Source organism: Brachyhypopomus gauderio, unplaced genomic scaffold (assembly GCF_052324685.1).
Source record: "Brachyhypopomus gauderio isolate BG-103 unplaced genomic scaffold, BGAUD_0.2 sc63, whole genome shotgun sequence".
Taxonomy (NCBI): domain Eukaryota; kingdom Metazoa; phylum Chordata; class Actinopteri; order Gymnotiformes; family Hypopomidae; genus Brachyhypopomus; species Brachyhypopomus gauderio.
The window spans coordinates 800,436-811,818 of NW_027506884.1; the positions used below are offsets into that span (position 1 = coordinate 800,436).

General features: G+C 50.3%; 1 protein-coding gene across 1 annotated transcript in view; it reads left to right on the forward strand.

Moving 5' to 3' along the window:
* smurf2 (SMAD specific E3 ubiquitin protein ligase 2) overlaps positions 1–11,383 on the forward strand; it is a 41,019-nt gene that overhangs the window by 8,432 nt on the left and 21,204 nt on the right. The window contains exons 2-3 of the mRNA XM_076988754.1: positions 9,944–9,982; positions 10,642–10,750. Of these exons, the coding sequence (XP_076844869.1) occupies positions 9,944–9,982; positions 10,642–10,750 (148 nt within the window). The remainder of the gene's footprint in view (positions 1–9,943; positions 9,983–10,641; positions 10,751–11,383) is intronic.

Consider the following 11,383-nt stretch of genomic DNA (forward strand, 5'->3'; position numbering starts at 1 on the left):
CATGGTGAGTAAAAGCTCTTATGCATCTCACGTTTTGTAGCAGTGCAGCACTGACTCTACAGACCGTATGTTCAAGACAGGAGTGTGAGGAGGAACCTGTCAGTCAAACTGAGAACACCACCTCCAGATTGATATTGTACCAAGTTAATAAAATATTGTCCCAACATGAGAAACAGAACGATCTGTACCTTGATAACGGAAAGGTAAATAATCAGAAGATGGAAACCAAATGCAATGACCTCTATGTAAGTTTGTAGGGTAGTGTTTAGCTACTTCCTTCAGAAGCTTATAATGTTATTCAGCGTCTCTGCTCCTCACTGGTGACTCTGACCCAGTTCCTCTCTGTCGCCACACTGTCCCGCGTAAGATTAGGGCATATCCTGAGTCAGATATGTGACCTCAGACAGGCGGGACATCGAGCAACAGTCCCTGCTAATGAGTGACTGAGCGGGTAGGAGGAAAAGGCTTTTATGAAGGAGAGTAATCTGGGTGTGCTGGATGAGGAAGCAGACCTGAGATTAGACCTGGGGCTGCTAGTCTCTCTCTCTCTCTCTCTCTCTCTCTCTCTCTCAAGAAGGCAGTAGGGAAGAGCAGCAAGGGTAGAGGAGAAAGCCTTTTTGTTTTTAGAAGAATAACGCTGCAAATGAGACCTGCAGTCCACTGAGACACCTCGGTCTGTTCGAAGGCCCTGAACTGATAACCAGTGAATTGCCTGGTCAGAGTTTTTACAGTTTCAACAATATCACAATTGGGTCAAATGTCACTGATTTTATTTTATGAACAGCTGGAGGAGAACAGGGGAGAACATTAAACATCCTCTTTTTCCAGGACCTGCTGTTGTATTAAATTATTAGGTGCCATGTTTCTAAGCTAAAAAATAAAAAATCCATCCTTGATGCCGAATATTTTATCTTCTTGGACATATCAGAGTTTGAACCATCTCAGAATCTTGACAACTTGGAGAGTTACGTAGTTGGAGAGGCTTCCATCACAAACTCCGTGATGATTTTACATGAGTTTTAATGAGCTGGGAAAGTTCTGACTTTACCTCACGTTGTTGTCCCACACCTCCACACCCTTTCAGATATCACACAGCATGGAGTGGACAGCTAACCACTAACCCTACAACAGATACCCCCATACCCCTTTGCACCATGTGAACTGTTTTCCACACGGCCATCTCGCATGTCACCTTTGCTGGATTGTGTGTGTGTGTGTGTGGGAGAGAGAGTGCTTATAGTGGTCCTTTGTGGTCTCACTAGTAGAAATTTAACCTCTCAAGGTCCATGGTGACTCCTGTGCTAGACACAAAAGATAAAAGTTTGTCAAGTCTCTATTTGAAAAATTTCTATTTGAAAATTATTTACAGCATTTTATGCACAATACTACAAGATATGTAAGTTAAGAAATAAACAATTTAATGATCATTAGTTGGGTAAACAAGAGAAGTCACATGTGAAGTCACATATACACAGGTGTGCAATAGCATAACGTCACCGGAGACTGTAGTGTGTGAACTTTGACCTTGCTCTCGCCGTGCTGGCTGTCCGTCTGCTCTGTTGAGCCGAGCGTGTCCAGAGTCCCTCCGGCCCGGCCCGGTGCACGGGGTCAAGCGCTGAATGTGAAACACGCCGGCACAACACACAGAAGCTTCTCTCTTCTCACGCCGGCCATGTGACTTGTGCCTGCCGTTGCCATGACGACCCTGCCCTTCTGCTTGGCTGAGTAGCACTGGGTAACAGATACTTGCAGTCGTGTGTGTGTGTGTGTGTGTGTGTGTGTGTGTGTGTGTGTGTGTGTGTACATATATACATGGAAGGTGAAGGTAACGGTGGTTCCTGTGGTAATAGGAGAACTAGTGGCTTTGACCCCCAAACTGCAGGAGTGTCTCCAGCAGATCCCAGGAACAACATCTGACATCTCCGTCCAGAAGAGTGCAGGCCTGGGATCAGCTGAGATACTGCACAGGACCCTCAAGCTCCCACACCTCTGCTAGTGCACCCGAGCTTGACGGAAACAGACTGCTTGAAAGGGCTAGAGGGGAAATTTATATTAAACTATTTATATTAAACTACATTTTTTATTCAGCTTGAAGTGTTTGGCTTCTTCGTTGGCTGTATTTGGTTTTAATGTATATGAGTGACAGTGACAGTGTACAGGTTGTCCTAAAGCAATCCTAGTACTATTTTATGTTGGGTTTGGGTCAAAGCTGAAGCCATTTCGGTTTCTCTGATCTACCCAACCCACGTCAAGATATCGCTACGTTCTTTAGGCCGCTCCATCTGGACTACGTTAGCGCTCCCACCGTCTGTGTTTGAAGGATTGTGTGAAGGATTTGAAGGTCCTGCCCCAACCAGTAAAAATGAACTTGATGATCCAGCCTCGCGGGATTTAACCCACCCTGTTTCTTCATGACCTGGAAGGCTTGTGTCAGCACCATCTCTCTCCCTCCAACGTCCTCGCTGCCCCCGTCTTTGGAGAGCAGCGAGCGATGCACTTCGTCACGGCCCCACCCGTTTGTCCGCTACGCAGAGACGGAGCGTTAAGAGCGAGGAACCGAACGCCCGTGCCTAATGGTTCCGCGTGCCGATAGCGATCACGCCGCGCTTTAACTCTGCGTTTGTTGGGAGGTGTTGTGTGGTCTGATCGTTTGGCCCGGAGGTGTTTGGGAGGTGTGAGGACGTGGAGCAGAAGCTCGGGGTGGATCACGCTGCAGTGGGTCTCCACTCAACAGGCTTTGCTTAGTCTTATTTTGACAAACGGATTTGCTATGGTGAAGTATTTTTCGACTGGAAGATTTCAACACCTTACCTGTTTTTTGTGTTTCATTCATGTATGTGTTTGTCCAAGTCGCTAGAAGTTTGAGAGCTGTATAAAGATGTCTGTGTGTGTTTTTAGGGTGTGTTAAAACATTTACATTCACTGATAAAAGCTTTCTTTGACACTAGAAAGCTTCCTTTTCATTCTCAAAACATCCTGCCCAAACACAGTTGGCTTCATTCTGAAACCAGTTTGATTCAGTATCCTTTGCAAGACATTTCTGAAACATTTCACTGCTTGTGCACACCACTTAGAGAAGCCCAAACCATATAATTACCCTCACATGCTTCATATAACTTTATATTGTATATCTTCTCCCTTTTCTGCCATTGGCCATGTTGTACTCGTGCCACTATGTGGTTTATCCAGGCGAACTGTCTCCAGTGAACAGGCTAATCATCTTGTTTAACCAGACCCACAGATTCCATAAAAAAGGTATGTCCTTATTTAGAGAGTTGGCCAAGTTTCGACAACAAGCGCGTATAGCCAGCACACTTTTGAATCGAAAGTAAATGTGCCGTTACAGACATTTGCACCCCCCCCCCCCCCACACACACACACACACACACCTCTTCACACCTCTCTCCACCTCCTCGCTGCGGTGAGGCAGTGTGAGGGAACCTGAGAGTGTGGGGCTCTTCCACACGCTTCCTGGGACGTCTCACTCGGCACTCGGGGAAAACACCAGCCCGGCGACGCTGCTCGCTGGTATCTGCCCGGCCCGTTTCACGTCTCGCCCGGCTGGCTGCGTGATTCACTGGGAGGAAATAACATGCTTCCTGTTCAAACACCCTCTGGTGGGCCGGGCACTCCACACGGAACCAACTGGACTTGCAGTCAATATAATATTACTGATGGGAAAGTCTTCGCAGCGGGACGCTATTAATGACACTGATGGTTCTCAGTCTCTCGAACGCTCCTCACACACACACACACACACACACACACACACACACCAAGCTCTGTCCAGTGTGAGGTCCTCGTCATCGGCGTGGCTCATGGTTGTCTGAGGGGAAGCCCACGGGGAGACTGGCTCTCGCCCCTGACCACTTTCCTTCCTGGCGTCAAACGTCTCTCTCACGCACACACACACACACACACATTCATATTCACTCTGTCTGCGCTGGCTGCTTGCAGCCTCCGTGTCTTAATTTAGCCCGTGGGGGCAAAGACATAAAGTCCCAAACGTTTTGATGCGTCCCGCACGTATGTATTCCCACCGAGCTGAAATCTGCATTTCTAGTGGGAGGCTGAAACCCTCGGGGCCTGTAAGATCAGAACCAGTTCTAGTTTGCTCCAGTTCAGCTGGAACCAGCAAATTCTTTTGTTGTTGTTTTGTTTTTGTTTCACTAAAACGTCTCTCACAACAGTACACTACGGGTGTTCACCAGGAAGCACACGCGCACTAGGCCGTGTTCTGGTGCCACACTATGGCACCAGATATGCCATACAGTATATTTTCATATCGCACAGCATTACTTAAGTCTTTCTAATATCTTTGTTAAGAAGAATGGATGTCATACCTTTATCTGTTTTAAACCAATCAAAATCCGCATCCAAAGGGAAGCAGCCAATGAGCAAGTCCTCCGACAATCTCGGTACATATGGAAATGTCAGATGGTTGGTGAGCGCAGCCAGACTGCTTAGTGAGTGTGTAGTGTCTAGTTGAGCTGCACAACAGACTGGGAGACACGCGCTCTGGGATTTCAGTGTGTGAGAAGGTCTGTTGCTGACTGAGCCCATGCAGAGGAATCACTCTTAATTTGGCAGAACTCCTAAGATTAAATAACATGTTGTTTGGTTTAAAAAAAGCTACAAACATTGTAGCTCAGGTACATCAGAAATGTAGTTTCACTACAGGCTACAAAGACGAAAAGTTTCTTACACTTTTCCATAAATGATTGTGCTTACTGAGTCTTAAGGGAGTCATCAGTCCTGTTTCCAACCCACTGCAACAACGCAGCTTCATAAAATGATGGATTAAAAATATGTTGTTAGATTAAGCCATATGATTATTATTTGGCGAATGAATTTGAGTTGAGAGTGAGAGTCCTCACAGCAGTGTTCACTCTACTGGAGTTGGAGAGTGAGAGTCCTCACAGCCGTGTTCACTCTACTGGAGTTGAGAGTGAGAGTCCTCACAGCCGTGTTCACTCTACTGGAGTTGAGAGTGAGAGTCCCCACAGCAGTGTTCACTCTACTGGAGTTGAGAGTGAGAGTCCCCACAGCAGTGTTCACTCTACTGGAGTTGAGAGTGAGAGTCCTCACAGCAGTGTTCACTCTACTGGAGTTGAGAGTGAGAGTCCCCACAGCAGTGTTCACTATACTGGAGTTGAGAGTAAGAGTCCTCACAGCAGTGTTCACTCTACTGGAGTTGAGACTGAGAGTCCCCACAGCAGTGTTCACTCTACTGGAGTTGAGAGTGAGAGTCCCCACAGCAGTGTTCACTCTACTGGAGTTGAGAGTGAGAGTCCTCACAGCAGTGTTCACTCTACTGGAGTTGAGAGTGAGAGTCCTCACAGCAGTGTTCACTCTACTGGAGTTGAGAGTGAGAGTCCTCACAGCAGTGTTCACTCTACTGGAGTTGAGAGTGAGAGTCCCCACAGCAGTGTTCACTCTACTGGAGTTGAGAGTGAGAGTCCTCACAGCAGTGTTCACTCTACTGGAGTTGAGAGTGAGAGTCCTCACAGCAGTGTTCACTCTACTGGAGTTGAGAGTGAGAGTCCCTCACAGCAGTGTTCACCTCTACTGGAGTTGAGAGTGAGAGTCCTCACAGCAGTGTTCACTCTACTGGAGTTGAGAGTGAGAGTCCTCACAGCCGTGTTCACTCTACTGGAGTTGAGAGTGAGAGTCCTCACAGCCGTGTTCACTCTACTGGAGTTGAGAGTGAGAGTCCTCACAGCAGTGTTCACTCTACTGGAGTTGAGAGTGAGAGTCCCCACAGCAGTGTTCACTCTACTGGAGTTGAGAGTGAGAGTCCCCACAGCAGTGTTCACTCTACTGGAGTTGAGAGTGAGAGTCCCCACAGCAGTGTTCACTCTACTGGAGTTGAGAGTGAGAGTCCCCACAGCAGTGTTCACTCTACTGGAGTTGAGAGTGAGAGTCCCCACAGCAGTGTTCACTCTACTGGAGTTGAGAGTGGAGAGTCCCCACAGCAGTGTTCACTCTACTGGAGTTGAGAGTGAGAGTCCTCACAGCAGTGTTCACTCTACTGGAGTTGAGAGTGAGAGTCCCCACAGCAGTGTTCACTCTACTGGAGTTGGAGGCCGTGGCTGTCAGTTGTTCTGCAGACTGTGTTGAGCGTTCGGCCTTTTGAAACGGCGTCGCAGACGTCCTCCCTCTTTCTGCAGGCCGCGAGGACCGTTGAGTGGTGCTGTGAGGCTTCAGAGGGCCCGACCCAGAGGGCCCGTCAGCACGCTGATCCAGTCCACCGCCATGTTGGTTTCACCAGAACCCCCACAGCACTCTTCCCTGCTGACTTTAGGCTGTCTGCTGTTTCCTGTTCAGAAGGGAAAGAGATTAAAGATGGAGTGTTTATAGGAAAGCTCACTAACCCCCCCTCCACCCATACGCGCGCACACACACACACACACACACACACACACAAGCTGTGAATAATTAATGGAAGAAGCAAACTCTAGGGCAAGGTGCTGAAGCTCCCTCTCAGGGGCTGTGTGTGTGTGTGTGTGTGTGTGTGTGTGGTGTGTTGAGGGGGGGTGTCTGACTGGCATTCACAGAGAGCAGGCAAGAAAGAAATGCACTCCAGATGTTTGAGTGATGAGGTGGGTTTCACTGGAACAGCACACATTCCCAGGGATGTTTGTGGAGGGAAATTCTTCCTGGTGTGTGGAGCAAGCGTGTGCACTCCTCCACACATCCTCCCTCGCTCCCTCCCTCCCTCCACAGCGGCCTACGTGTGGGCACCAGTGCCCGAGCGCGTGGGGCGTGGTCCGTCTGCACGTAGGTGGAGGTGTACGGCACCGCAGTGGACGTAGGTTACGTGTGCGCAGATGTTGTAGGCCGTTTCCGTATGGGTGGTGGAGATGTGTGTGTGGTAGTGGGCGTAGGCTGTTTATATGTGGGTGGAGATGTGTGTGTGTGGTAGTGGGGCGTAGGCTGTTTATATGTGGGTGGAGATGTGTGTGTGGTAGTGGGCGTAGGCTGTTTATATGTGGGTGGAGATGTGTGTGTGGTAGTGGGCATAGACTGTTTATATGTGGGTGGAGATGTGTGTGTGGTAGTGGGCGTAGGCTGTTTATATGTGGGTGGAGATGTGTGTGTGTGGTAGTGGGCGTAGGCTGTTTATATGTGGGTGGAGATGTGTGTGTGGTAGTGGGCGTAGGCTGTTTATATGTGGGTGGAGATGTGTGTGTGGTAGTGGGCATAGACTGTTTTATATGTGGGTGGAGATGTGTGTGTGGTAGTGGGTGTAGGCTGTTTATATGTGGGTGGAGATGTGTGTGTGTGGTAGTGGGTGTAGGCTGTTTATATGTGGGTGGAGATGTGTGTGTGGTAGTGGGCGTAGCTGTTTATATGTGGGTGGAGATGTGTGTGTGGTAGTGGGCGTAGGCTGTTTATATGTGGGTGGAGATGTGTGTGTGGTAGTGGGCATAGACTGTTTATATGTGGGTGGAGATGTGTGTGTGGTAGTGGGTGTAGGCTGTTTATATGTGGGTGGAGATGTGTGTGTGTGTGGTAGTGGGCGTAGGCTGTTTATATGTGGGTGGAGATGTGTGTGTGTGGTAGTGGGTGTAGGCTGTTTATATGTGGGTGGAGATGTGTGTGTGGTAGTGGGCGTAGGCTGTTTATATGTGGGTGGAGATGTGTGTGTGTGTGGTAGTGGGCGTAGGCTGTTTATATGTGGGTGGAGATGTGTGTGTGTGTGTGTGGTAGTGGGCGTAGGCTGTTTATATGTGGGTGGAGATGTGTGTGTGGTAGTGGGCGTAGGCTGTTTATATGTGGGTGGAGATGTGTGTGTGGTAGTGGACATAGGCTGTTTATATGTGGGTGGAGATGTGTGTGTGTGGTAGTGGACGTAGGCTGTTTATATGTGGGTGGAGATGTGTGTGTGGTAGTGGACGTAGGCTGTTTATATGTGAGTGGAGATGTGTGTGTGGTGGGCGTAGGCTGTTTATATGTGGGTGGAGATGTGTGTGGTAGTGGGCGTAGGCTGTTTATATGTGGGTGGAAATGTGTGTGTGTGGTAGTGGGCGTAGGCTGTTTATATGTGGGTGGAGATGTGTGTGTGGTAGTGGACGTAGGCTGTTTATATGTGTGTGGAGATGTGTGTGTGTGTGGGTAGTGGGCGTAGGCTGTTTATATGTGTGTGGAGATGTGTGTGTGTGTGTGGGTAGTGGGCGTAGGCTGTTTATATGTGGGTGGAGATGTGTGTGTGTGTGGTAGTGGGCGCAGGCTGTTTATATGTGGGTGGAGATGTGTGTGTGGTGGGCGTAGGCTGTTTATATGTGGGTGGAGATGTACACGTGGGTAGTGGGTGTAGTTTGACGTGTATGTGGAGGTTGTGTAGGAGCTAGGGTGTGTGTGTGTGTATGTGGGGTGTGTGGGGGGGTGTGTGTGTGGGGTGTGTGTGTGTGTGTGCGTGTGTGTGGGGGACGTGCGTGTGTGGGGGGTGTGTGTGTGTGTGGGGGGGGGGGTGTGGGTGCGTGTGTGTGTGGGGTGTGTGTGTGTGTGTGTGTGTGTGGGGGGGGGGGGGGGGGGGGGTGTGGGTGCGTGTTTTGGGGGGGGGGGGGGGGGGGGGGGGGGGTGTGTGTGTGTGTGTGTGCGAGTGTGTACATACATTGCTAGGAGTTGTTCTCCTCTTCACCCGTGCCTTCACTCATGAAGAGCCTGTTGTGTACGAGCCCTTTCCTCACCACACACCCCCGTGTGAAGCACCCAGCACGGCTGAGGGGGTGTGGCCTTCCTCCGTACGGGCGTACGGCCTTTGTGTGTTTGGGTTAAGTAAAGTCTGCTCCTCACCTGCATGGGTGTGCTGAGCCTGCCCCTTTACCATTTCATCTCTCTCTTTCTCACAACACACACACACATACACACGCACGCACACACACACACACACGCACGCACGCGCGCACACACACACACATACACATACACACACACACACACACACACACACACACACACACACACACACACACACACACACACATACACACACACACACACACTTTACTGTCTCCGATTCCTCGAGGGCTTGGCGAGCTGCTCTGTTTTGGTTGAGCTCAAATGCCTCTGTGTTCCTGACATTTCTCTGCCCCCTTCCTGACATCACCCTTTGGCACTGTGCCTGTGTTGTTTGTTTGTTTGTTTGTTGTTTGTTTGTTTTCAGTCTCTCCATCTAGACTCCATCTTCTTCTGTCTTGTCTTTTATATTTGCCTGGCCGTCCCCCAGAAGTGTCCGTGGAGTGCTGCGTGTGTGGTGACCTGTTGGTGACCGCGTGCGTCGCACGGCTGGAGTCTCCAGAGCTCTTCGCCCGCGTGCACTAAACAAGCTGCAGGCGTGAGCCTCTCGGCCTGCCGCCCCACTGCAGAACCGGGCCGTTGCTTTAGCTCGTGTCCGGACAGCAGGTGGCTGTTTGAAAGCTCAAAACGTCTGTGCCTTAAAGCCTGGCCTAGTCTGACAGCAGAGCGGTGCATGTACTGTTCAGCAGATGTGACGTTCATTAGAAGTTCTGCATGTTGCTAGCTGTGTGTGTGTGTGTGTGTGTGTGTGTGTGTGTGTGTGTATGTGTGTGTGTGTGTGTGTGGTGTGTAAGGCCGACAGGAGCGGGGCTACGGGACCACTCCCCCGCCTCCCTGGAGCCAGTCATGCATATTTAAAGCGGCCCGCTGCAGCCCGAGCTCATAGTGCCAGACTCAGCATCTCCTGACCCATATACAGCCCACCAGTGGCCAGCTTAGACAGCACTGCCTTAATCACAGCGGCGTTAAACACGCACATGGCCCTCTGAACTGGCTTGAGTCTGCAAATATCTGTTAGTAATGTGTTTTGTTTTGGTTTTTTTCTTCTTAACTGGCTTTTAATGTTTTTGTTTGTTTGCTTGTTTTAAAAACTTTAATCTTGGAAAGCCAATGAAATGAAACCCTTCTGTTTTCTTTGCAGTGCTGTGCGCGAAGAATCTGGCAAAGAAAGACTTCTTTCGTAAGTATCCCCAGAAAGCTGGAGTGATGTGGGGGGGGGGGCAGAACTCTCTATTTTGGGAGGCCTGTGTAAATGGACTTGGTGTTGTAGAGTCGTCCCGCCTGTTTGAAGTGTGCCGAGTGAGATAAGTATGCTGGCCCATGAGACACGAGAAATGTGGGTCAGTGTGAGGAGATAAAGCACCCCGACACACACACACACACACACACACACACACACACACACCTGCGCGCTCACACACACCTGCACAAAGAAAAGCATAATCTGTCTCCGTCTCATCTCTCTAGTCTCTCCAGCACACAGAGCATTTGTGTTGATGGAGAGATGCATGATTAGATTAGCCGGTGGGGGGGGGTGTAAGGGGAGGAGAGAGAGGAGGTGAGGGGGGAGGGGCAGAAACGCAGTAACCCCAGGGCTGAGAGGCCCGTCTGCTGCTGTTTGGACTCTAAGTCTGGAAGTAACAGGTTGTTAGGGGTCAGTGACACAGGCTAATTACTGCATTCCTGACTTAGAATCGTTAGACTACAGGTGTTTTTAGCCAAAGTGGTGCGTGTGTGCACGTGTGTGTGCACATGTGTGTGGGCGTGGTGTGTGACGTGTGCGTGGCGTGTATGTGTGTGTGTATATGTGTGTGTAATGTATTGTAATCCCTTCAACAGGCCTTCCTGACCCCTTTGCTAAAGTAGTGGTGGATGGATCAGGACAGTGTCACTCCACAGACACTGTGAGAAACACCCTGGACCCCAAATGGAACCAACACTATGACCTGTAAGTGCTGAACTCACACTGGCATATCTCTCTCTCTCTCTCCATCTCTCTCTCTCTCTCTCCATCTCTCTCTCTCTCTCTCTCTCTCTCTCTCTCAGTGGTAGATGTGTGGAGCAGGCTCCATAGATACATTACAATGTTCCTCCATCACTCAGAGACGGGTGTGCTAGCGGAGTTGGGGCGGGCACTATAAATAGCGGCCTTTCCCCAGGCCGGCCTCTCAATGTCATTCCCCCCCCCCCCCCCCCCCCCCCCCCCCGAGTCCTAAAAGAGAAAGTGTGTGTGTACGTTAGAGTGAGAATTAGGGAAGGAATACGTGTCCCACCAATGGGGCTGACGGCCAGAGGAAGCACGCGCCCTGGTTTTGTTTGGTTGCTGGGGCGATGGAAGGCTCCACCCATCGAGTGTCCCCAGGAGCGCCGAGCGAGAGCAGAAACTCCATTGCACACGCACAGAGAGCACACGCACAGACAGCACACGCACGGGCCCGAGCTCACGTGTGTAGCATACATACGGGCCCAAGCTCACGTGTGCAGCATACGTACGGGCCTGAGCTCACGTGTGTAGCATACGGTACGGGCCTGAGCTCACGTGTGTAGCACACGTACGGGCCCGAGCTCACGTGTGTAGCAT